This window comes from Sciurus vulgaris, assembly GCF_902686455.1.
Source record: "Sciurus vulgaris genome assembly, chromosome: 2".
NCBI classification, from domain to species: domain Eukaryota; kingdom Metazoa; phylum Chordata; class Mammalia; order Rodentia; family Sciuridae; genus Sciurus; species Sciurus vulgaris.
In genome coordinates this window covers 99,735,979-99,763,918 of record NC_136462.1, presented here as the reverse complement: position 1 = coordinate 99,763,918, position 27,940 = coordinate 99,735,979, and the positions used below count along the sequence as shown (strand labels likewise).

The window sequence follows — 27,940 nt, the reverse complement described above, 5'->3', positions numbered from 1 at the left end:
TTCAATTTTTAAATATCTTTTCCAACAAACCTAACTACCATTCATCATGCTATTTCTAAAAGTAAATACATACCAACCTACTAGAAAACAATGCTTACATGAAGTTAGTATTTTTCTTTATAACATTTTAAATCAACAGACTCAAATTTAGGATTTTTTAAATTTTCTTTTATTTCTTATTTCTTTTCCAAATCAGGCTAAAAGATTTTCTCACTGCTTTCTTGTTTTTTTTTTTTTTTTTTTTTTTTGTGTGTGTGTGTGTGTGTGTGTGTGAAGTTTTTCTGTGGTTTTCTTTGGAGTTTTATATCTGTTTTCTTAAAGGATTTAGTATGTATATTTTTCTTCTTCCCTACCCATTTCCTTATTTGTACTTTCTATGTTTTAATTAAAAATATAATTAGTCTTTTAATTCAGAAAAATACCAAACATAGATAAAAGTATTTTGAATGCAACCTCCATGTGCCCATAACATCAATTGAAGATTTTAAGATTTTATTATACTTGGATTATCTATTATATTTTCTTTTTCTTTTTCCCTGAAATACTTCAAAGCAAATCCAGCCATCATGTTATTTCACTCCTGTGTACTTTCATATGCATTTCTAACAATGACTTGCTTATATTTAGCTATTATCAAGTTAATAAAAAAACTCAGAATCATGTAATAACTAGTTTGTATTTTCTTCATTGAATTGTCTCAAAATGTTGGCTTTTTTTTTTTGCTTATATGGTCTTTTTTTTCCTATTGTATTTTTCCCCTTTTTTATTGATATAAGTGTATTTATTATAAGTGTACATATTGATGGGATTTGTTATTACATATTCATATATACACACAGTATAGCAATAAAATTTGACTAATATCACTCTGCCTCCACCTCTCACTTTCTTCCCCTTGGTCTCTTTCCTCTGCTGATCCACCTTTGATTTTTAGGAGATCCACCCCAGCTTTATTTTCCTTTTTTCTTCTCTGACTTCCTTATATGGGAGAAAACATATGACCCTTGCATTCTGGGTTTGATTTATTTTGCTTAACATAATGTTTTCTAATTCCATTCATTTTCCTGAAAATGCCATAATTTTATTTTTTCTTTATGGCGGAATAAAATTCCTTTGTGTATATATACTGCATTTTCTTTATCCATTCATTCATTGATGGACACTTAGGCTGGTTTCGTAGTTTGGCTATTGTGAATTGTGCTGCTATAAACATAATGCATGTATCACTGTAGTAAGATGATTTTTAATTCATCAGGGTAAATACTGAGAGGTGGTACAGCTGCATCATATGGTGGTTTCATGCCTAGTCTCTTTTGAGGAGTCTCCATACTGATTTCCATAGCCATTGTACTAATTTAGTCCTGCTAGCAGTGTAAAAGTGTTCCTTTCTCCACATCCTGTCTAGCATTTATTTATTATTTGTGTTCTTGATGACTGCCATTCTGACTGGCGTGAGATGGAATCTCAGTGTGATTTTGGTTTGCATTTCCCTAATTGCTAATGTTGAACATTTTTCATGTATTTGTTGCCAATTTGTATTTCTTCTTTTGAGAAGTATCTATTTAGTTCATTTGCCCATTTGTTTAATTTTTTAGTGTGAAGTTTTTTCATTTCTTTATATATTCTAGATATAAATTCTCTGTCAGAAGAGAGGCTATCAAAGATTTTTCTCCCATTCTGTGGGTTCTCTCTTTACATTCCTAAATTGTTTGCCTTGCTGTGCAGACGTTTTTTTAATTTGCTGCCATCCTGTTTATTAACTCTTGGGATGATTTCCTGAGTTTTAGGGGTCCTAGTGATACAGTTGTTACCTATGCCTAAAAGCTGAAGTGTTGTCCCTGTGTTTTCTTCTAGGAGTTGCATAGTTTTTGTCTAATTCTGAGGTCTTTGATCCATTTTGATTTTCGTGCAGGGTGGGAGATAGGGTCTAATTTTATTCTTTTACATATGGATAACCAGTTGTCCTAGCACCACATTTGTGGTGTTTTAAATTTGTTTTGTTTGAATCCAGATCCAAACCAGGTCCACACTGTGTTTCATTGTCTGTCAAGGGTCTTTTAATCTGAAACAATTCTCCTATTATTTACCCTCATTATGCCACCAACATTTTAGAGCATATTCTGTTTTAGGAACTTCTTTGACTACTTGTGATGTCATTTGAACTTTTTCTTGTCTATTGTATTTCCTATAAAGTGGAGGTTAACTCTGCAGGCTTGAGTAGATGTAGGTTCAACTTCCTAATGGAGCAAGAATCTAGGAATTATACCTGAGACCCTTCACCAAATAGAAGAAAAAGTAGGCCTGAATCTTCATCATGTTGGCTTAGGATCAGACTTCCTTATCAAGACCCCAATAGCACAAGAAATAAAAGCAAGAATCAATAAATGGGATAGATTCAAACTAAAAAGTTTTTTCTCAGCACAGGAAACAATCAATAATGTGAAAAGAGAGCCTACAGAGTGGGAGAAAATCTTTTCCACACACACTTCAGACAGAGCACTCATCTCCTAAGTTTATAAAGAACTTAAAAAACTTTATACCCAAAATACAAAGAACCCAATCAATAAATGGGCTAAGGAAATGGGCAGACACTTCGCAGAAGAAGATATACAGGTGGTCAACAAATACATGAAAACATGCTCATCATCCCTAGTAATTAGAGAAATGCAAATTAAAGCCACCCTAAGATTTCATCTAACTCTAATCAGAATGGCTATAATCAAGAACTTCCTAGGTGATGTTATATATTTCATGTTATCATACCAGAAATCATAATGTTAGAGTGTCTCAATAATGCTAAGATTAAGGAAATTCAGATGGTGGCTTCAATTTGGTTTCTTCCATTGAACATCATTTATTCAAAATCAGTTATTCATTAGGGATCGAAAAATTATGATTTATCTGTTTTTATCAGTTCTTGTTTTATTAGTTGGCAAACATCTGTAAAGAAAAACATTCTCTTATCAACCAGGGCTGTTCAATTATTCTGGAAAATAAAGTTATTTCAGGAAAAAACATAAGTTCCTTCCCTTTGGCAATTTTAGAATAAGGAGGTTGTGCTTTAGTTAACCCTAGTGTAATGATGAATTTATTGTTGTTTGACTTTCTTTGTATTGTGAATATCATTGTGAATATATTTTTAAAAAACTTTATTGAATGATAATATACATGCAGAGAAATATTCATATTACAGATATTTATGTACTTAACACATTTCAATTAGTTTGCAATCATCTTTCCTTTAAATGCTCATTACCTACTATAGTAGGCTAGTATACCATTTTAGGTTTGTTCTGAGTCCTTTTGATGCCTCTTCAGTATACTGATAGCTTACATTCTTTCAGGCAGAAGCTATCTCAGGCTTCTCTTGTATGTATCCTTTGTAAGAATGTAGTGATCCTTCATACTGTTCCTTTTAATAAAGAATGCTAGTTAGACACCACAATTTGAGGGAGTGGGGTTGTGGCTCAGTGGTAGAAGGCTTGCCTAGCACGTGTGAGGCACTGGGTTTGATCCTCAGCACCATATAAAAATACATAAATAAATAAAACAAAGGTTTTTTTTTCTTAAAAAAAAATGCTTTAAAAGAAAAAACAAACCACAGTTGGAGCTCTACCAAAGTTGATTGCCAATGAGTTGTCATTATGAGTTTTCAATTTAAAGGAAAGTTCTAATTATCCTGTGTTGATCTAATTTTAATTTATGAAGAATATAATTGTCAATGGGGAAAATTATGCTCACATCTTTTCATAAAAAAATGAAATTTCTACAGTTTTTTTTGTACCTTCACTGCTACCTCTCCCCTAATGACTTTTAATTTTTAAAAATGCTATTTTCATACAGGAAAGGCAGGATAAATGTTATTTCATTCTTTCCTTTTAATGGCCAATTTTCCAAATAAGGAATCAGTGCCCCAGTTACTTGAGAGGGCTTTATTTGAGGCCAGCTTGTGCTCTTGTGTGTTCGGTCTCTCTCCATTCTTTTCTGACCTCCTCCTGTGTTTCTTCCTTTCCTTTCTTACTTTATGTGTTGTCTCTCTTTTGGTATTTCTGAGAACTCTTTTTAAAGTATATAATCAATATGTTTTAATAAATTGTGTTCGTTTTTATTCCTTGATGTTCCATTGTCCCTTCTTGGGTTTCCCTTTTTGTTGAGTTTTGTGTACTTTTTCTTTTTTTTTTTTTTTCAGGTTTCATGCAATTTATTAAAAATATGGAATGCTTCACGAATTTGCGTGTCATCCTTGCGCGGGGGCCATGCTAATCTTCTCTGTATTGTTCCAATTTTAGTATATGTGCTGCCGAAGCGAGCATGAGTTTTGTGTACTTGGACATAGCCTCATTAGTTTTTAATAACTACCTAATAGTTAGCACAAAAATTCTATAAAAATTCTAAAAATCTATTCTTCCTCGTATTAGTCAGTTTTATGTTGCCCAGTAACACAGTATCACAGACCTGGTACATTATTTTTAAAAAAATTATTTTGGCTCACAATTCTGGTCCAAGGTTGAGAGACTGTATCTGATAATGGCCTCCTTACTGGAAGAATTCTGGTCAGGGCACCGTTTGGGGAGAGATAAGGAATATTTGTGTGTGTCCTGATTTTTCTTCCTTTTCTTAAAAATTCACAGTATTCAATTATGGAGGCTCGATTTTGATGACCATATCTAATCCTAACTATCTCCCAAAGCCCACCTCTAAACACCATACTCAAGTTAAAATTCTCCTTCTTAATATTTCACAGTGGGAATCAAGTTTCAACATGAGTTTGGGGGAGTTTGGGGGAGGGGACAGACCATATTCAAACTGTAGCATTCCTTTTTCTTCCTAACTTCCATGCAGGTGATGTTTTTTAGCTTTTAAAAGATGGTTTTTTTAACCCTATGAAACACATTAATTTAATTACTTTTTCCCTTTGAATAATAGGATATCGTCCACCACCATTTTCAGAAAAGTTCTTTCTAGTGGTAATTGAAAAGGACAGCAATAATTACTCTATTCTCCATATGTGGCACCTTCACCTTAAATCTGTACAAGCATGTTTAGGTAAGTAATTGTATTACAGTTTATACAGAGATGATGTGAAATAAATTCACTTTATAGAATATGCTTGCTGGTAGTGGTGGTGCATGCTTGTAATCCCATCGATTTGAGAGACTAGATAGAAGGATCTCAAGTTCGAGGCCAGCCCCAGCAACTTAGCAAGAACTTCAGCAACTTAGCAAAACTTTGTCTCAAGAATAAAAAAGGACTGGGGTCATAGCTCCGTGGTAAAAGACACCTGGATTCAATCCCCAGTTGCCCTGGCCCCTGCCCAAATACATATATGTGCATAAACACACTTATCTGCTAAACTTTTAATTCAAGGTTATGACATAGGGAAATCCTAAAATTGAACAAATTATGTTCATATTACACATTGAAAAAATATTTTTTCAATTAATCTTTGTTGAATGTCTTCTGATTCTGTTTCTACATGTTGTCTGTAGAATTAATATTGTACTTTTTGTTGATAATGCCCATTGCCATCTGATAGAGTGTATTTCAGCATTTGCATCTTTATTTGCTATTTGGTAAAATATGATAGAGCACTTGAAGCTTATAAGCAAAATGGTTTTGGAGAGTATTAGGAAATACTTCAGTGTGAATAATAAATTATTTCAGCCATGTTTCTGCTATATACATTCAGATTAATCTCTTAATAATTATGAAATCTGGAGTATGAGGCAAGAAATTGATTGTACTCTTTTGTTGTTTATGTTTTTCGGTACTGGGGATTGAGTCAAGGGGTGAGTTACCATTAAGCTATATCCCCAGCCCTTTTTATTTTTTTATTTTGTGACAGGTTCTTGCTAAGTTGCTGAGGCCTCCTGAGTTGCTGGAATTATAGGCATGTACCCACTGTGCTTGGCTTAATTTTAGACCTTTTCTTGTTCTTATTTTTCAGTGCTGGGAATTGAACTTAGGGCTTTATACATGCTTGGCAAATGTTCTACCACTGAGCTACACTCCCAGCCCAGATTTTTTTTTTTTTGTTTAAAACAAAACAAAAAAAATACCAGTTTTACTTTCTGAGAGATAATTGTTAAAGAACTGCATGGATAGACATATCAACTGAATCTACATTTTTTTTTTAAGATACTAAGATTTATTTATTTTTGTTTATTATAAAAATATTTTTATTTTAATTGACACATGGTAATTAGATATGTCTATGGAGTACAGTATGACATTTCAATATGTGGATATAATGTATAATGTTCAAATCATGGCAGTTGACATATATATTGTCTGAGATATTCATTCTTTTTCAAACTGAATCTGCTTTAAACTAGTTAACTAAAAATATTTAAGAATTATAAATACATTGCATTATTTCTGTTAATTATGTAATTTAACCAGTATTCACATACTAAGTAGTTAATATAGTAAACTAATGATTTTTTTTTTATTCCTTTTATATTGTACATTATCACATAACTAACTGGGCCATGAATTTTCATTGGAAAAATCAAATGATTCAATAGAACTTTGACATGCCTAGTTGGGTCTAATCTTGAGGCATCAGAAATTTTAAAAAATGTTTCAAAACCTTTTGAGTAAATTTTTGGCATTTATTTATTATTACACAGAGATGCAAGATTAAAGGATATAAAACCAGTTGGTCAGGAAGAGATTTTTAACATACCAGAGAATGTGGTATTTTCTAGAATTGAGCACAGATCCAGAGATACCTCTGAAGAGATTTTTAGAGGTAGTTACAGATTCTTGGGTTAAAAACTGTGATACCTTCTGACCCAATGTTTGAGAGGAGCATCCCACTTTTGTTGCTCTAAAGCCAGGGTTAGTGTTTGAGTTGCTTGCCTACTCTGTTGTATGAGGTCATAGGCAATGAGATTATAGTAGAGGCAAACAGATATGTTCTCTTCAACTCTAACAGAAAGCACCTATCTTTTGATTTTGACCCTCACTGAAGGTTTAACAGAGTGTATACTTTGATTCATTGCTAACACTTGAATTTACCAGTGTGTAATATATACTGTGACAGAATGAAATGATTGACTTAAATTTAAAGGGGGAAAACTGGGCATGGTGGCACGTGCCGGTAATCCCAGCAACTTGGGAGGCTGAGGCAGGAGGATTGTGAGTTCAAAGCCAGCCGTAGCACAAGTGAGGCGCTGAGCAATTCATTGAGACCCTGTCTCTAAATAAAATACTAAATAGGGCTGGGGAATGTGGCTCAGTGGTTGAGTGCCCCTGACTTCAATCCCTGGTACCCAAAAAAAAAAATTTTTTTTTTAGATGGGGAAGGAAACATGTTGAGTACTTTCTGGATGCCAGGCACTAAGATTGGTCCTTGTATATGTGAGATAGTTATTATCTCCATTTACTAATGGAGTAAGGGTAAGTGACTTAACCAAGTTCCATTCATTATATACTTTGTTTTAGAACCAAATTTTATTTCAAAATCAGGCCTTGCTAGCTCTGAAGTCTTCATTTTTTCCTGCCCCAGTTTTCTTTCTTAGCATGATATATATATTAGACAATTGCCTGGTTTATAAGAAGAGAAATGATGTAGTTCGATTTTATTTTGTGGATAAGAAAATAGCTTGAGATGGTGACGTGCCTTGCTTAAGGAAATATATCTAGTTAGCAATGTAACCAGGAGTAGTACTCCTCTTTTGATGACTGATGCATGCCTATAGTCTTATTCCATTTTGTGAAAAAGTTTTCATAATTTTTATTGATTGGCCTGCCATTGTAAGATAGACTGACATGTTTAGCATTCACAAAAGCACAGGGGATTTATTGATTGTTATCTCTTGAAGTGTCTTGATACCCCTTGAGGTGTACAAAGCAATGAGAGATTATCCCTGCCATCGATGAATTCAGTCTGTAAGGGGGAAAGAGGTACACAAATAATGTAAGCACAGATAACTGAATCTGCTTAGAGATTTACACTTCACTCTTTTTTTTTTTGTGGTACTGGGGATCAAACTCAGGGCCTTGTGCTTGCAAGGCAAGCACTCTACCAGCTGAGCTATCTCCCCAGCCCTACACTTCACTCCTGATATGAAAGGTTTTTGGAACAAGATTAAGGTTAATGTACCTTACAATGACAGTTAACTGATACTGTCTTTAATCTGGAGCTTTTTTTTTTTTTTTGGTATTTGTTTTTGAAATTATTATCTTGTTTGAGCACTTAATAGTTGAAAGGATGGCATTCCAGTGTGTTGTTTTTGCTACTAGCTGATTATATGCATTTAGAAAAATCACTGAACACTCCAAGTTGAACTTTATTTATCTGAGGCAGTACATTGTTATTTCTAAGTGTGATCCATGATTCATCTTTTTTCAGAAACAGCTAGTCTGCTTAGTAGACATACAGATAATTTGGTTCTATCCCAAATCAATGGAATCAGTATCTTGGGGTTAGATCTGAGAATTTGTATGTTACAAATGCCTCAAGTTTTTAATGTGTTTTTAAGTTTTCAAGCACAGAACTGTATAACTAACAACTTCTTTTTAGCTTTTCAGTGTTGTGACTCTCATCTGAAAGTTTCTCTGTAAAGGAGTTGGTGATGCTAAGGAGTAAAGTAGTTAAAAAATATATGTATTTATTAAGGAGACAAGCAAAAATCTGAAAATTGACGTTTCCTAAGAAGTACTCATGTGTCTAGAGATGATAATACATTTCATAATTTTATAATTTGTTTTCAAAGCCAAAGCTTCAGAAGCTGTTTCATCTGAGAGTCTACTTTCAGTCCCTGGACAGAAGAATGTGGAGTCATCTCCAGAAACCTCCCCTGGCATAAGCCCCATGCCACATTCTTCATCAATTGCCAATCTGCAAACTGCTAGTAAACTTATTCTGAGTTCTAGACTGGTGTATAGCCAACCTCTTGATCTCCCAGAAGCAGTTGAAGTGATAAGAGCAACACCTTCAGCAGGTAAGGTATCTTTAAGACTGAGCATTTGTAGCTTCAAGTAATAAAGTGGATGAACTCTTGCATGAATAATATAGATGAACTCTTCTGAAGCATGTGCTATGTAGACATTGAAATAAAGATTTATTTTCTAACAATGATACATCTATTTAGAAACATGTCTTCTTTAGAAATAATTTCTTGAGGCCAGGTATGGTGGCATATGCATGTAATCCCAGTGGCTCAGCAGGCCACAGCAAAAGGATTGCAAGCTCAAAGCCAGCTTCAGCAACTTAGTGAGTCCCTAAGCAACTTAACAACACCCTGTCTCAAAATAAAAAATAAAAAAGGGCTGGGGAAGTGTCTCAGAAGTTAAGTGCCCCTGGGTTCAATCACTGTTAGTAGTAGTAGTAGTAGTAGTAGTAGTAGTAGTAGTAGTAATAGTAGTAGTAGTAATTTCTTGTGATAAATGTCAGCTGGACAAAAAATGGTGTAAATATTTTAATTTGAAGCATTCTGTTTACATTTTGGAACCTATGATAGTAAAATTTCAAAGAACAAATGAATTCATGTATGAATTGCTGAAGCTTTTTTTTTTTTAAATTTAAGACTTCTTACAGTCACTTCTCACTTTTATTAAGTATGTGTGAATGAGGGCTGATGAATACTTTTGTGGGAAAATGTAGGATAAAAGACTTTAATTTGGCTTAAAATGATACTGACTTTAGCACGGTGGATAAGATAATTTGAAGGACAGAACTAGAAGCTATATTTAAAATGATCTGCCACATAACGGATTTCTAACTAAGGAGCTCTAAAATAGTGTTTTTAGGGGAATCCAAATTGAAGGTTCAACACTCTTCCAATTGCTGGCATTGAGTATGGGCATTTTCTTATTCTTAAGAGAGGTTTGTGTTCACAACTGAAAGATAACCTTGAGAAGAGTTTCTTATGAACTTTGGTGGCAGGTGTAGATCTAGGTGAGTTTTTTAATCTTTCAAAATATTTGGAAGGTTTGGGCTATATTCTTATAAGTTTACTGGAGCTCATGATAGTAATCTATTTTGCAGGGGCTTTATAAAGTGTTTTCAGATGCCTTATTGATAATAATATTCCAAGGGAGATAATAACTCTGCCCTGTTATTTAGATGGAACAGGCTCTGATGTTTAAATTTTGAAATTAATGGACTGGAACTTGAATCCTGGCCTTCTGAACTCAAATGTTAATCATTATTACACCTTATCTTGTAGTTGACAATAGGTGGGTAGTGTTATTTTTTGACAGTCTGGAATAAGTGGGGTTTCTGGTTCAGTATTTACAGTGAATTAAACCTGGTAAAAGAGAGAGAGAGAGGGATCCATTGATCTGTTTAGCTGTCTGAAAAAAAATTTGATGGTAGGGGTAAACCTGGGGTCTGGAGTATCTGAGGGCAGGTTCAGTACTTTTGATGGGCAAATTGCAATGACCACTTACACATCTATGATAAAATCTATAAAATACAGAGAGCGAAAACCTAGTGAGGCATGTTCTGGTGAAAGAATACATAAATTATGGCAAATAATATATTTATTGATTAAGAATTGACTTCTTTGTTTTTTAGTTTTAATTAAATGTTTACTTCATTTAAACCTAATTACCTAAAAACAAGTTTTGTGATTATTATTACATATTTTTTATTTTATCAATAGTCTATTCAAGACTTCTATAGATATTTTGACCAGTGAATGGGCATTTGGTGTAGGATACTAGTTAGGTGGGGGATGGTAGAGTTACTCTGAAGAAGCCTATGGTGGCTTTTAATTTATCACATTTTAGAATTTGATTATTAGTATTTTATTTTGTGGTTCTGTTATTATAACTATGTACTTTTTCTTTTTAAGGGCATCTGAGTTCCTCTTCAATTTATCCAGTGTGCCTTGCACCTTATTTAGTGGTTACAACTTGTTCTGACAATAAAGTACGCTTCTGGAAATGTTGTATGGAAACGAACCAACAAAATAATACAAACAATGAGAAAGAAACCTATCATTGGAGGAGATGGCCCCTAATGAATGATGAAGGAGAAGATAATACCAGTACAGTGAGCATTGTGGGAAGACCAGTTGCTGTTAGCTGTTCATACACAGGTCGCCTTGCAGTGGCTTACAAGCAACCTATCCATCATAATGGTTTTGTTTCTAAAGAATTTTCCATGCATGTTTGTATATTTGAATGTGAATCTACGGGAGGGTCAGAATGGGTTTTGGAACAAACAATTCATCTCGATGATTTAGTTAAGGTTGGAAGTGTACTTGATTCAAGGGTCAGTGTTGATAGTAATCTGTTTGTGTATAGCAAATCAGATGCACTTTTAAGCAAAGATAGATATCTTATTCCCAATATCAAGCATTTAGTACATTTGGACTGGGTGTCAAAAGAAGATGGCTCCCACATTCTCACCGTGGGGGTTGGCGCTAATATCTTCATGTATGGGAGACTTTCAGGAATTGTAACTGAGCAAACCAACAGTAAGGATGGAGTAGCTGTCATTACTTTACCACTAGGTGGTAGTATCAAACAAGGAGTTAGGTCGAGATGGGTTCTTCTTAGATCTATAGACTTGGTGTCTTCTGTTGATGGTACACCTTCACTGCCTGTTTCTCTTTCTTGGGTAAGAGATGGGATATTGGTGGTGGGAATGGATTGTGAAATGCATGTATATGCCCAGTGGAAGCATGCTGTCAAATTTGGAGACATCGAGGCTGATAATACTGATGCAGAAGTGACAGCAGTACAAGATCATTCTGCCTTTAAAGCTAACATGTTGTCAAGAAAAAGTATTGTTGAAGGAACAACTATTGCTGATGATGTTTTTTGTTCACCAACTGTAGTTCAAGATGGTGGCTTATTTGAGGCTGCACATGTACTTTCCCCTACTCTTCCTCAGTATCATCCAACTCAACTATTAGAATTAATGGATTTAGGTAAAGTTAGAAGGGCTAAAGCCATTCTCTCTCATTTAGTAAAATGTATTGCAGGTGAAGTTGCAATAGTTAGAGATGCTGATGCTGGGGAAGGAACCAAGCGGCATCTTTCTCGAACCATTAGTGTAAGTGGCAGTACAGCAAAGGATACAGTCACCATAGGGAAAGATGGTACTCGAGATTATACTGAGATAGATTCTATTCCTCCACTACCACTATATGCACTGCTTGCTGCAGATCAGGATACATCCTACAGAATTTCAGAAGAAAGTACAAAAATGCCACAGAGCTTTGAAGATCATACTGAAAGTCAGCCAGAGGATCAGTATTCTGAGCTGTTCCAAATCCAGGATATAACAACAGACGATATTGATTTAGAGCCGGAAAAGAGAGAAAGCAAATCAAAAGTTATAAATCTTTCTCAATATGGACCAGCCTATTTTGGCCAGGAACATGCGAGGGTACTTTCAAGTCATCTTATGCACTCAAGTCTACCAGGCCTTACTCGTTTGGAGCAGATGTTCCTTGTAGCATTGGCTGATACAGTGGCTACCACCAGTACTGAACTTGATGAAAACAGAGATAAGAATTACTCAGGTAAGTGGTCTTAGAAAAACTTTATAAAGTTGTCTTTAGTACAGTATTTGCAATATCTGTATAATGATTCACATATTGAATTGTGGTCTTTCTTTTAAACCTTTCAGGGAAAAGACTTCCCTAATGGACAATTACTACCATAGAATATGCTTAGTTGAAAGGTAGAAGACAGCTGAGGCAGGCTATCACTTGTACATGTGACAACATGGATTTGTGATATGTAGAGGCATTGTCACATGTGTTCTTACACTAAAAACTTTGTGTGATTTTGAGTGAAGAGTCTGTTGTGTTTTTAAAGATTAATTCCTCTTGTGGGTTTTGTTTTTCCTTACATGAGTGATAATAATGGCCCAATTGTTAATTTTGCTATAGAATCATGAGTCTTATGGGGACTTCATTGCCTCAACTTACCTTCTCATTTCTGTACATAAACAACTTTTATAGTTATGTAATTTTGTACAAAAGTTCTCTTAAGAAAGAAGTTGTCAGACATTTTAATAAATATTATCTTGCCTGATTCATTCTGTAACTAGAAAATTTACAACTACCTTCTGAAACTGGATTTCATTTTCTTCTGTGCAGCTAGTTGAAGGTAATGGTGTTGACTGAAATGATGGCATTAGCAAAGGAAACAAAAAATTATTGATCTTCCATTCATTCATTCAGTAAATATTATGGAGGAGTGAGGAATTACTATGTGCCAGACACTTTGTGTACTTTATCCCATTTAATTATCATAATAATCTTCTAGTAGGTAGGTAGCTACAATTATATTTAATTTTATAGTTGAAGACACTGATCCCTAGGAATTTGACTAAGATCAGATAGACAATAAGTGGGAGAAGTAGAGTTCATGTGTAAAAACTGTTGCTTCCAAGCCTGTACTCTTTTTTTAACTATTTCATGAAATTTCCATATTGTGTGAAAAATCACTACTCCTCAAAGTCAGAAAGTATCTCTTCATATAGATTTACACCCTTTCATGTGTCCCCAGCAATTCCCTTCAGTGATTAAAATAATAACAGGAGATTTTAGAGGATTTTTTTTTCTATGACCTATTTTTTCATTGTATTAAGTACAAGGAAAAAAACCAAAACAAACCTCTTAAATTTTGATGTTATGTGCAGTTGAACAAGATTCTTCCCAGAATAACCTTTAACCTCTGTTAATATGTGTTAGTTTTTACTCTGGGATATTAAGAAATCAGGCATGCCATAATCCATGAAAAATAGTTTCAACTTTCTGACACAAACTGTTATCATTTGCTAGGAATATAAAAAGTAGCTTATCCTGGTCATAATAGACATCTATAGGTAGATAAGGCAGGCAAGAAACAAAATCAGAGATTAAATGAATTGCACATTTCAGTAAAGGGAATCTAATTGGATTCTTCCATTGGTTCAAGTGAGAAGACACAGGTGTTAATAACTCTGCTTTCTCTCACACCCCATACCAGTCCATTGGCAAATGGTGTCATTTCTGTTATATCCAGAATTCAATCATTTCACATCACCTCTGCAGTCACTTTTGCCTCCTACCTAATTACTGACGGTCTCCTAATTGCTTTATTCATGTGAACTCAATCTGTACTTCATGGAATACAGTGATTCATTTGAAACAAAGCCACATTAAATCTCTCCTCTGCTCAACATGTACCAGTGGCTTCCCATGTCACTTTAGAGTAAAAGTCAAGATCATTACAGAGGTCTACAAGGCCCCACATGGTCTGGGCTCATTTCTACTCCCTATGTTTCCCCTTCTTGCTGTTCTACAAACACATAAGCACATTCCTTTCTCTAAATATTTGCACTTACTGTTTCCTCTGTAGAGAGTGCTCTTCCATGTGTATGCATGGCTCATTCTGTTACCTCCTCAGAGTTCTGGTGGAATTTTATCTTATTGGAAAGTTCTTCCTGGCCAAACTAAATAAAATGGAACCCTCTTACTTCAGCAGTCTTTATCTCTCAATCCTGCTTTATTTTCCTTCATATCATTAATTTCCATGTATTGTTTGTTTATTGTCTCATTCTACTAAAATGAGAATATTAATTCTGTCTTTTCATTATTGAATCCCTATTACCTAAATTGCCTCACATGTAGTAGATGCTCAGTTTGTTGAATGAATAAATGGATGAGTAGGTAATGGGAAGCAGAGCTGGAATTTAAACTTCAGTAATCGAAACAATTTTTATTTTCTTCAGGAAAATGTATTTTATTCTACACTCTTTGAGTACTTCCTATGTGTTAGCTACTGGGCCAGGTGCTATCAGTATCTTTACATTGCTGTTACTCAGAAGTAGCCATAGTTTTGATTAAATGTGACATATTTGCATACCTTTGTTCAACTTTTGACTAAGTGGAATCAGATTTACATATGGAAATTTGTGGAATCAGTTCATCTTAATCTTATAATATTAAGTAGTCTGGAGAATCAAATTTCAAATCTTCCAATAGTATATTTCAATCAAAGTAAACAGTGTAGGAACTATTACCTGTTTGATTATGTAACAAATGATTTCACTATACTTATGTAACTCTTTTCCTTAAATCTCACCTGACTTCATGTAGGAAATATTTTTATGAATTATGCCTAATTCATTACAGTATGTTTTATTATATTCCAAGATTTCTTTCATTTATTATGAGTAAATATAAGTGCTATTATTATCTGTATTTTCCTGAGTCATTTTTCATCTGGGAGTTTTATATTCATGTTTTTTATAGAAATATGTTCTTTATAAAGTTATTAAAGTGTTCACAAAGGAGCACAATGAAAGTACCTTATGTATTTTGTGTAAAATATTAATATAGAATGTAATATTATTTTATAGCTTTTTTTAAAATCAGTTTTTTGACTTGTTGAATTCCTTTTTTCTTAAACATATTTTCCACTTAAATTGCAGGAAGAGACACCTTAGATGAATGTGGTTTGAGATACTTGTTAGCTATGCGCTTGCACACATGCCTTTTAACATCACTGCCTCCTTTATACCGAGTACAGCTACTTCATCAAGGTATTCCACTTACTGTTTGAACCTTTGCACAACTTTTATTTAGTATTGAAGTGGTGGGTGTGTTCATATTTGTGTTTGATCAGCCAGTGATTCATTATATACACATCTACTACTAGTCTTTAGATCTTTCTGTCACCAAGTACCCACTTAACATTTTCCTATGTATCCTTCTGCTCTGTTGTATGACTTTTGAGCAAATAGCTCAGTTTGGGGGACTTTACTCACTAATGTTGTAGTAACTTACTAAGTGTGGTTTGCCGGGGATTATAATAACCCAAAGTGGCTCTCTATAGAGTGACTCTGAATTTCTTGGTCTGGTGTCTTTTCTGTAAAAATTGTATAGATTTTGTTTTTTAAGATTGTTATTGTTTCTGTTTTCATATAGCTATCATGTTCTAAGTTGCCAGCAAGAAAAGGTGATGTTTCAGGAAGTTCTACCAGTGGATGTACCTATATCCAGAATACTACCACACACCCTGATTTGAGACATAAGGATTTACATCACCTTCATACTTACAGATTAAAAAGTATAGAATTTAGAGTGACCTGCGTAGAATATAGGACTCTTTATTAGTAGACTTACAGTAAGACACCTAATTCAGTACTCATTTTATTAGGTTATATTTCCTTTGAAACCCAAAGCCCCATAAAGTAGGCATTAGTATCGTAGGCCCTGAAATACCAGGCTTGATGAACTATTGTTGTTACTCATGACACTTATCCTTTACCTTATAAATGTCCTTTGAAAACATGATTTTAAACAACTACTTAATATTCTGTCATGTATCTAAATTATATTTCACCTATCCACCTTTTTATTTTTGAAACATTTGTTAGTTTTAAAATTTGAAATATGATAACCTTGTAACCTTGCATATAAGTCTTTATGTATATTTCCATTATTCTCATGTTAGTTTACTAGCAGTTGAATTACTGAGTCAGAGAGCATGAAAAGGTGTGCCATAGCTTCAGTATTAGGCAGCTTTAATCAAGGTGTGAAAGGCAAAGGAATGGACCTCAAGACTGCGATTTTATCCCAGGGGTTCGCTGGAACTCTTGTGAAGTTTAGAGCTTGCTTTAAAGTTAGGCTTAGCTTCTGGCCAGAAGGAAGAATGAAGTAGTTTTCAAAATTCAGTGTTGAAGGATATTAAGACTTGTTGCATTAATTTTGCAACAAGTGGTGGTGGCAGCATGAGACAATAGCCACACACTTGGGCCACCTGTTTTCACTTAACTTTCAAGTGAACCAAAACTTTCACTGTTGATATGTTTGGTGTGTGTATGACTAGTTCATTCTTCAAATAGCTTTCATTCCAATGATGAAGTTTTAGTGTCTGTATTTTTGTATTTTGTATGGGAAAAAAACATTAAATATTTAATGTTAAAAGTTAGAGATTTGGATTTTCTACTTCCTGTTTCTCATCTTATATTCAGAATCTTACCATATAAAATCCTGAATGATGACACACTTCCTTTCCATATGGAAAATTTATTGTTCTTTTTTGATATAGTTCTGAAAGTTATTATTTTAAATTTCCAATTTAGGTGTTTCTACATGCCATTTTGCTTGGGCTTTTCATTCTGAGGCTGAGGAAGAACTGATTAACATGATTCCAGCAATTCAGAGAGGGGACCCTCAGTGGTCTGAGTTAAGAGCCATGGGAATAGGATGGTGGGTGAGGAATGTCAACACGCTTCGAAGATGCATTGAGAAGGTAACTTCGCTTCATTGGATTTTTAAAGAGTCTTAAAGGGAAAAACATATTACCCGTAACTTGCAGAAAACCTGGAACAAAGAATTAGTTTGTACATCTTGAGATCTTGAGAATTTTTTAAATAACAATTTTTGGAGATTTCAAAAACTTGACCTTTGTCTATGTATGTATGAAATGAGAGCATTTTCTGTTACTAGTTGAAGTATGTCTGAAGAAAATATAAAAATTTAAATTTAGAAAGTATACTTAAATTTTTGTCCTTTATTTCCGTTACATAGAAAAATTATTCCTTTTATATAAAGTTTTTTTCTGCATGTCTAGTTTAGTAAGTAGTAAACTTGCTTTATGCATTTAAAATACCATTCAGAAAACCAATTTTGACTTGTTTGCACTTGAACATATCTGTGCCAGCAAGTGAAACATGATGTATTTTTTTGTAGTACTGAAAGTTTATTCTCATTTTTTCTTATAATGATACTATTCTGAACATATTCTTAGAATAATTATAATGATTGAACATAAAGTTTAAATTGGGATAGAACAAAGAAATAAGTTGGCAAAGAAAGTGCAGAGGTGGTAAGATCAATATACTGCAGATCTGGGCAACTTAAAAAGTATAGGAATTTTAGAGGGAAAGATAGGAAGGGGTGGTCTGAGGGTGGTTTGCTTGAAATTGAGATTATGGGACCAATGGCCCCTAGTTGATTGTTGTGAAAATATTTGAGTCCAAGTGTTGGGGACAAAACATGATTTTTTTTTTTTTTTTTTTTTTTTTTTTTTTTTTTTGCAGTGCTGGGGATCGAACTCAGGGCCTTGTGCTTGCAAGGCAAGCACTCTACTGACTGAGCTATTTCCCCAGCCCAAAACATGATATTTTTAAGATAGTTTTTTTCTTAAAATCAGTTGACTGGTAGATGCTTTTAGAAAAAAATGTTCCAATTTTGTTTGTTAGTGGAAACTGAAAGTTCTTTCAATGTTAGACATTGACCTTTACTGAGTACCTGTTATGTACCAGGCTTTGTGCTGGTTTCTTTTCATTAATCATTTCATAAAATCTTCTCATTCACCCCGTGTTATCATCTCCATTTTATACCTGATGGAATTAAGAACCAGAGTTTGGGTAACCTGCTCAGACTCCCAGTTAAGTGTTAGATTTAGTTTGTTCCTTTTCTGCTTAAGCTGGGTTGGGAAAGTAGATTTATCATTCATATTTTACTTTTAGTAGTCCTGAAATTCCCTAGAGTTCAATCAATGGTACTATATTTGTGAAGTATGAATTTTTTTCTCCCAAGGATATAGAACTCTTCATTATCTTATTCCTGTATAATACTAATTCTCAAATTTTAATGTGAGAAGAATCACCTGGCATACTTATATAAACCATCCCACTCTGAAGTAATTTAATTTGGTAGGTGGTGGGTTATGGCCTCTTCATACTGATTACATCTTGTGATTCTGGTATACATGGTTTGGTATATGAGTATTAAAGAATCATTTTCCTACTACATAAAAAGCCAACAAAATGTCAACATTACAGTTCTTAAAATAGGCACAATAGGAATTTGTTCCCACATCAAGAAATAATTTTTTCTATAAAGGAAAAATTGATTACTAGAGCTTGTAAATAATTCAATATCTACATTAAATATTTTATATCCCAAAGCAGTGGGAAAAAGAAAACATCATTTTACCTGAAATGTTTCAGATGTATCCTATAGTGATCTCTTTACTTTCTTGTCAACAGTGTGTTTTATCATTGTAATTGAGTATATTCTGATATATATAATTTATTTATCATATAAGTAACTTATTTATTAAAATTAAATCAAAGGACTATGTAAAATTTTTGTCCTGGAATATTTATTATAAATCTTTAGCTGAATATCAGTAATAATTTCTCCCAAAATTATAGAACATATTGAAGCACCAAGTTAAATGATGGAGAGAAGAGAAAATGCTAAAAAAGGGAAAGGAAATAAAAGACTATTGATAGCAAAACATTTTTGTGTTGCAATTTTAGATGTCTTTCTCACTTCCTTCCATAATTCAGTAGCTTCCTGCTTCATCATTGGTCAAGGAGATGTAATAAAACATACACTGTTTTTTGTTAAGCCTCTCAACTTAGTGATTTTGTAGGGGCTACCTCAGCATCTTTGAGAAATAAGATATAGTCTGTATGCTAGTACAGTCAAAACAGTACAATTACATGTAATAACGATATTGGCTTAATAAATTTTAAACTGAGTTGATGATATATAAATTCAGCAACTTTAGTCATAGGAGTCAAAGGGTGTTAAAATTTTAGTACAGGGAGAATTATAAACTCATTGAAACTTTTTAAAAAGTGGAATTATTAAAAACTAAAATTTGCAAGCCCGGGGCTGTGTGTTAAGCTCATTGATAGAGTGCCATGTGTGAGGCCCTGGGCTCAATGCCTAGCTCCAAAATAAATAAATGAAATAAATAGAAATTTGTAAGCCCTTCAAAACAAAGGAACTAAAACCATCTATATTTTAATTATGTGCCAGAAAGAATGTGGTATACGTTCAGCTCTTTAGAATTGTCAAAATTTGACTGAAAATTATCAGAAAAATATGTTTTTAAAAAAGTACTGGAACATTTAGTTTTGTCTGTGCTTTTAAAAATGTGTATACATTTGTCTATAATTATTATCATAGGTATCTTTATACTAGTTGAGAGAGCTTTAAATTGTGAAATCTCATTTACCATAGACGTCAATATTTTTTAACTTTTACAAAACATTAAGAAATGGCATATGTTGAATTTTTAAGAATTGGTCATATCTATTGAATATTCTGTTTTTATTGTTTCTAGTGTTAGTTTTATTACTCCCTGGTTTCTAAAATCTCTTTCTACCCCTAACTGTGTGACCATAGACCATTCATAACCTCTTGGTATCTCAGTTACCTCATCTATAAAATGAGTATGGTAATTGTACTTCATGGGTTGTAATGATTCAGTAAGATCAATGAAAGGTGCTTGGTTAGACTGGTGTCAGTTATATGGTAAGTAGTCAATTAATGCTAGCTGCTATTCTTATTTATATTATATTACTGGCATGCAAATTGTCTTTAGGAGCATGTGTGCATAAGTCATTGGATATTGTGAAATAGAGCCAAGCTTTCTCATTTCCGTAGTTCTATCTTTCGTGGAAGTAGCAAAAAAGCAGTATTGTCTAATTGGTTGTAATTGTTTTGTCAGATAGTGAAGTTAAAATAATATTATATTTACTATTTAGGTTGCCAAAGCTTCTTTTCAAAGGAACAATGATGCCTTAGATGCTGCATTATTCTATCTTTCAATGAAGAAGAAAGCGGTAGTGTGGGGTCTGTTTAGGTAAGCTGCCTCAACATTTAATATGATTTAGTGGAATGAAGATTGTGCTTCATATCAGAAACTTAGTGCTTTTGAAGATAGGTGCATTATCTTGGTCAAATCAACTTATTTCTTTATGCCTTTGTTCCTTTATCTGCAACAAATGGGCAATATATCTTTTCAATTTAACCTAAAGGGTAGGATGCTGTTTTAAATAAAGTCGATACAAGCACATTGGAAAGTAAAAAGTACTCTTGCTTCCTCTTTGTATACATAAGATACTATTAGCTTTCCTTATTAAAAGAGAGGAGGATGCTTGAAAACATGCACCAAATATATATATATATATATGTGTGTGTATGTGTATGCGTATATACACACACATATATATGTGCCTATATGCCTATAACTAAAGTTATTTTTCTTTTACATGGATATTTTAGTTTTTATTTACTATTTTTACACAGTAAAGAATTTCTATTTTCAATTCTGTGAAGGATTAAGATATTTTAAATTTGGTTTAAACACTGACGTTTGTGCTCTGATTCCCAGGTCACAACATGATGAAAAAATGACATCATTTTTCAGTCACAACTTTAATGAAGATAGATGGCGGAAAGCTGCTTTGAAAAATGCTTTTTCTTTACTTGGAAAACAGCGTTTTGAACAATCTGCTGCTTTTTTCTTGTTAGCGGGTTCACTGAAAGATGCCATAGAGGTATAAATAAGAAAACATGGTATAAAATACTCATAAAAGATTGAAAACTTGGAAAGGTTTTAGAGGAGATTGCAGTTTTCTGCCATGTTTTTATAAGAACAGAAAATAATTACAGATTATTAAACTTAAAATAGTAGCACTGTGATAAGTAAAAAAATAAATAAATTCAAGGGAGAAACAATTTTATATACAGCATTATATTTCAAGGTAATATATAAAATTTACAAAGAAATGTCAAAATTGGTTTATGAATGCCTTCTTTCTGGTCATCTTGTGATTATGAACATTTTAAAATATATAGGTCACAACCTCCTTATCTTGTGCAGAAAAGCAGATATTTTAAGTTCTTTTTTCTAAATGAAATCAATAGATAAGAAACTAAAATAGTAATTTGTACTGTTCTGTGGTATGTTTGTCTTAGATATTGGAAAAATAAATGTGAGAAGGTAAAATTTTGCATTTTAAATATATAATCCTGGCAAGTGATTATGAGAGTAATATTAATTTTTTTGTTTATAGTGTCTTTCTTTTAGGTTACTGATTATCATTATGAGCAATTCAAACAGGTGATGGAAAAAGAGAATAGAAAATATTACATGATAGAAGAAATGGGAACTATATAACAAAGCAAAAATGCTGTAGATTTAAAAATTAGTCATTCTTCATGATTATCTCAGGCATATAATTCTTTAAAAATTATAAGTGCTTATAATTTTGAAATGGGAAATTTGGCTTAGGAGATACTCAAGTGAAGAAGTGAAGTAGTTTTTTTTTTTTTTTTTTTTTGGTGCTGTGTTGAGGATCAAACCCCAGGGTGTTGCACATGATAGGCAAGCTTCTACATTCTAGTCTCTTATTATTCTTATTTTTCCTTAGTCTGCTATAAAACAATCATTGAACTACCTTTCATTGTCTCAACCTCTGCATCTCCTCCTTCTACCACAGTAGTAGATAATTTTAGGATATTAGTGGGATATTTCATATTTCTAAATAATTACTGCTAAATAAAATAAGTATTTCTTGAATTTTAAATTTGCAGGTATGTCTTGAAAAAATGGAAGATATTCAGCTAGCTATGGTTATTGCCCGCTTATATGAATCTGAATTTGAGACTTCAGCCACTTACATATCCATCTTGAATCAGAAGATTTTGGGTTGCCAAAAGGATGGCTCAGGATTCAATTGCAAAAGATTACATCCTGATCCTTTCCTGCGTAGTCTTGCCTATTGGGTGATGAAAGATTACACCCGCGCCTTGGACACATTACTGGAACAAACACCAAAGGAGGAAGATGAACATCAAGGTAGTAATTTTATACATTTCTCTCTCTCTCTCTTTTTAAAAGAAGACAGTTTCTAAACTTCATTCAGATTTTTAAAAATATTATTACCAGATTTACTTTTCAACTCTTAAGAATTATCAAAATTTCTTGTGATGCAAGATTAGACACAATATTTATTATAAAATCTAGCATCTTATCATAATTTGAGTAATATTAAAAAGACCACACATTTTTAATCTCACAAGTATATTTTGAGGAATATAAGTAGGATTATTAAACTGTTCTGATTTCAAATACATTAAAAAAAGCATGTTTAAAAAAAAAAAGCAGCACTTTAAAAGAATAGATGTTATGGCAGGAAAATCACAAGTTTGAGGTCAACCTGGGCGACTTAATGACACCCTCTCCCAAAGTAAAAAATAAAGAGGACTAGGAATTCAGTGGTCGAGCAACCCTGGATACAGACCTTAGTACCACCAAAAACAGAAAAAGAAAGCATACAGAATATTTGCCATGTTACTTAGCTCTTCCTAAATAATCATATAGACATTTTTTTTTTCACATGGAAAATTGGATGTTACATGTACTAGTTTGATGCATGGGACTGGAAAATCTTTACTCTTATGTGGTAAATTTTCTCTACTCTTGGTTATCCCAATTAATTTAGATCTGGAGAGTATTTGTCAGCTGTGTTTGCAATAAAATTAAATATGAAAACATTGTAACAGAATAGCTAAATAAATGATACTATATCCATATATCCAAACAGTAGGCTATTTATTTTTATAGTATATCCTACTAAGGACATACAGTTCAATTTCTTATTTTAAAGTCACTTTTCTAGTTCATGTCTGTGTGGTTATACTACCAACTTAACATACAGATTCACTTAGTTTTGTGGGAAACCTGCCTGTAATCCCACTGACTTGGAAGGCTGAGGCAGAAAGATTGCAAGTTTGAGGCCAGTCTCAGCAACTTAGTGAGACCCTTTCTCAAAATATAAAAAAGGGGCAGGGATTAGTTCAGTGGTATAGCATCACTGGTTTCAGGCTCTAGTACCACAATAAATAAATTTGCTTTTTGTGATTTACTTTTTAAAATTTAAAAAGTAAATTTAGTTTCTTTTAAATTTTTATAAAATGTTGACATGGTTTTGAAATAAAATATATAAAACCATAAGTATTTTCAGAGAAATCTAGCTTCTTTCCTTGTGTCTTCTCCCTTTTCAGGGAACCAGTTATAATTTTACATGTGTATGTCTTCCTTCTGCATCTTCTTTTACTGAATACATCCTGGATATCACTCCATAGTATATAGGGGAATAGTTTTTATTTCAGTCATATGGTTTTAATGATTATATGAACTAATATAGTTTAAACTGTTAAACTATGTTAATATTTATGTGTCCTTTTATGAAGAATTGCTGACATTTTATTTTGCAGTGAAAGTACAAATTAATACTGACTTGTGATTGTATCTACTTGATTTCTCTAGTTATCATCAAATCTTGTAATCCAGTGGTATTTAGTTTTTATAACTACCTTCGAACACATCCTTTGCTTCTTCGAAGAAACCTTGCCTCCCCCGAAGGAACCTTGGCAACCTTAGGTCTCAAAACTGAGAAAAATTTTGCTGACAAAATTAACCTTATAGAGAGAAAATTATTCTTTACCACTGCAAATGCTCATTTTAAGGTTGGATGTCCTGTTCTAGCCCTGGAGGTACTTTCCAAAATTCCAAAAGTAACCAAAATATCTGCCTTATCTGCAAAAAAAGATCCACTTGACTTTGTTTCTAAAAAGATGGGTGATGTATCTGCAGAATCAAAAACTATGAGCAATGGCAATGGAAGTTCTGGCACTGACTGGTCAAACATAACTTCATCACAATTTGACTGGAGTCAGCCAATTGTTAAAGTTGATGAGGAACCTCTTACTCTTGATTGGGGTGAAGATCATGATAGTGCCTTAGAAGAGGATGAAGGTGCTATTGGTTTAGTAATGAAAAGTACGGATGCCAGTGGAAAAAGTGAACAAGATCAGAAGTCCTTGGACCCTAATATGTTATTGACTCCTCAGGAAGAAGATCATCCTGAAGGCGATACTGAAGTTGATGTGATTGCTGAACAACTAAAATTCAGAGCCTGTTTAAAGATCCTTATGACTGAACTAAGAACTTTGGCGACAGGTTATGAAGTAGATGGAGGGAAGCTCAGATTTCAACTCTATAACTGGCTTGAAAAGGAAATTGCTGCCTTGCATGAGATATGCAATCATGAATCAGTTATTAAAGAATATTCCAGTAAAACATATTCCAAAATAGAGAGTGATCTTCTGGATCAGGAAGAAATGGTGGACAAACCAGATATGGGTTCCTATGAGCGCCACCAAATAGAAAGACGAAGATTGCAGGCTAAACGAGAGCATGCAGAAAGACGAAAGTTGTGGTTGCAGAAAAACCAAGATCTCCTTAGAGTGTTTCTTAGTTACTGTAGCCTTCATGGGGCCCAAGGTGGTGGTTTGGCCTCAGTAAGAATGGAACTCAAATTTTTGCTACAAGAATCACAGCAGGTATGGACATCACTTTTGTTTTCAGTCTTATTTCAGTAGTCTCCGTGGCCCTTCCAGTTAGAGCTAGAAAGCTGTTTATGCATTAATCTAAATATGTTTAGCTCCTCTGTTCATAGGAGACAAGATGGTGTTTTATTTAGGTGAAAGTTATGGTGATTAGAAGTGTGCTTAAAAACTTGAGAGCATGAGTCTCATCTTCATATCTCTTCATCTGGCACTTAGTACCTGATAAATACTGGGTGCTTAATAAATTTTTGTAGAATGAGTGAATAAGTAGATGAACATACCATTTTTGCTCAAGTGTTTATCACCAGTATTTTGTCAGATAACTGCTATTTTTTCCCCTTGGTTCTAACTACTTTGAAAAGAAAAATTCACTCTCACTTGCAGGAAACTACAGTAAAACAGCTCCAGTCTCCACTACCATTGCCTACCACCCTACCTCTACTTTCAGCAAGTATTGCGTCAACAAAAACAGTCATAGCTAATCCTGTATTGTACTTAAATAATCACATCCATGATATACTTTATACTATTGTTCAGATGAAAACACCGCCTCATCCCAATATTGAAGATGTGAAGGTAATGTAAAGTTTATAATCATTTGATATTATATACACTGAGAAGGTAAAATGTTAAAATTGTATGTCCTCCAACTTGAACTAACAGAAAATATTCTCACATGTTCTTATGTGCTTACCTTTTCATTTCCAATTATTTGAGGACTATCCAATGAATGTAAATTAAAATAAGCATTTTTCTTATTTCTGTAAAGTTATTGTCTTCCTTTAAGACAGGCATGCTTTTTTTGTTATTTAATATTCCTTTAGGTCATACATTCCCTTAAATAAATCATTAAAATTAGAAATATTTATGGCTCTTTGTTTACATGCCAAAATACTGTAAAAATATAAGTTGAGGAATATCTTGAAGAGAACCATAATTAATCCAAAATGGTTCCAGAGAAAGTATTCTTGTTACTGTTTCCTTGGTAATTGTGTTTATTGAAGGCTATGTAATACTTAGGAGCAATCAGAATTTTGGCAGTTACTACTCCAAATTAAACCAATACCCTGTACTGAGAAAATTGAAAATGGTTACATTTCATGAAATACTAGGGAGCTTGGCAGGATCTGGAGAGTTAGACGTCCGGTGTGTCAACTTGAGTATATTTGTGCCGTGCTCTTCAGTTTCTCTGGTTGACGCACGTTTCAAATCCCCACTATTTTTATTTTCTTTTGTTTGTTTGGTCTCTGCTAGTACATTATTCTGAAGGACCTAAGATTTCACTGATCACGTCAACCTACTAGACTTCTCATCCATAGTGTGAATTAATTTGTTTCCATATTTTAGCAAGAATTACTTAAATTATTTGTTTGGTGAAGGTGGACATATATAAAAGTCATAAAATTCATACAAGTATCACGTAAACATTTCCAGTTCATAAAAATTTGGGTAAGGATTTCAAAAAGTCTGAAATAATTTCTAAAGTCCCTTCAAATTTTAAGATTTTATGAGTCTGAAAAATGTTCATTAAATATGGCATTTCAAATGTGGTTTTTATATCATATGGTGAATTTTTAAACTTAAAACTATTCTTTACTTATGAATATTAAAATAAATGATTGGTTTCTACAGATTCAGCCATTTCACACAGTGATTGATATACTTACTAAACATTTCATTTTTTTTAAAGATTGAGTATTTTTATCAGGGGAAATTTATAAGACAAGCTTAAAGAAAAGCTCTGAAAATTCTGTACTTGTTTCTCCTTTTTAAAGAAAATTTTTGTACCTTGTTACAATTTAAGCTAATTGTTGGTAGCCTAGGACAAGTCCCAGTAACATCAATGCTGATGCTTTGCTTAGGGCCTGGTAGATGGCAGGTTCACAGTAAGTAAATATTTGATAAAGACGTGTCTGAATTAGTCAGCTTTGTTATGGGCATGTATATAAAGATGGGTGAGATTTGGAAGTTTTCAAGCGGAGTTAGTAGTCTCATGTAGGATCAGGTCTTACTTATAATATTGCTAGTTTCCTGAGTATTTTCTAATTTTTAAGATATTGCTGTTATGTAGAAATGTTAGTATAAAATGTAATTGTGGCTGTTTTGGTTTTAGGTGCACACACTTCATTCACTAGCAGCATCACTTTCTGCATCAATTTACCAAGCATTATGTGACAGTCATAGCTACAGGTAAAAAAAAAAAAAAAAAAAATCACCCAAAATAGTATTAATACAGCAAAAACTTTAAACCATTCCAGAGTTTTATTAGAGTTCTGTTTCCCAGGGACTGAGAAATCCCCAAATATGACTGACCTAGAATCAGAAATAAAATTGTTTAGTTATCTCCCAGGAACAATAGATAAATATAGAAAATGACGAGTAGTAAATGTAAATTATCTTCATTATCATCCTTTTGTTTTCAAGAATGAAAAGATTACTGTTCAAAATAATTCATGCTGAATTTTTTTCTAATTTTTTTCTTAGGAATGATTCTTTTTATATTGGATTAGCTTGTGTTTTTAACTGGTTTTTAGTTGGAAGAAACAAAACCTTGAAAAACGAAAAAGTACTTTTCTAAAATTGAATTATTAAAGTAAAATTTGCCCATTTATGTATGATGTAAAAGTCTTTGGAAGTGATATCAAGTACAAGTAATGATTTGAAATTTTCTAATGTTATCTGGCCTTCATTAGTGTATACTTCACATTCACATTCTAATGATTAGAGCAATGTCAGTTCTAAGAAATCGAATCACATGGAAGGATGATCCAAATTTAAATGGAGTATATTAGAAAGAGAAAAAATAATAT

General features: G+C 33.2%; 1 protein-coding gene across 7 annotated transcripts in view; it reads left to right on the top strand.

The window, feature by feature from the left end:
- The window catches only part of DMXL2 (Dmx like 2), a 178,885-nt gene that overhangs the window by 111,485 nt on the left and 39,460 nt on the right, over positions 1 to 27,940 (top strand). For all 7 annotated transcript variants that reach the window (XM_079129866.1, XM_079129868.1, XM_079129865.1 and 4 more), the window contains 11 exons: positions 4,927 to 5,046; positions 8,724 to 8,951; positions 10,809 to 12,488; positions 15,392 to 15,502; positions 17,048 to 17,217; positions 20,477 to 20,574; positions 21,106 to 21,271; positions 22,311 to 22,575; positions 24,049 to 25,124; positions 25,515 to 25,706; positions 27,244 to 27,320. In XM_079129866.1, the coding sequence (XP_078985992.1) occupies positions 4,927 to 5,046; positions 8,724 to 8,951; positions 10,809 to 12,488; positions 15,392 to 15,502; positions 17,048 to 17,217; positions 20,477 to 20,574; positions 21,106 to 21,271; positions 22,311 to 22,575; positions 24,049 to 25,124; positions 25,515 to 25,706; positions 27,244 to 27,320 (4,183 nt within the window). The remainder of the gene's footprint in view (positions 1 to 4,926; positions 5,047 to 8,723; positions 8,952 to 10,808; positions 12,489 to 15,391; positions 15,503 to 17,047; positions 17,218 to 20,476; positions 20,575 to 21,105; positions 21,272 to 22,310; positions 22,576 to 24,048; positions 25,125 to 25,514; positions 25,707 to 27,243; positions 27,321 to 27,940) is intronic.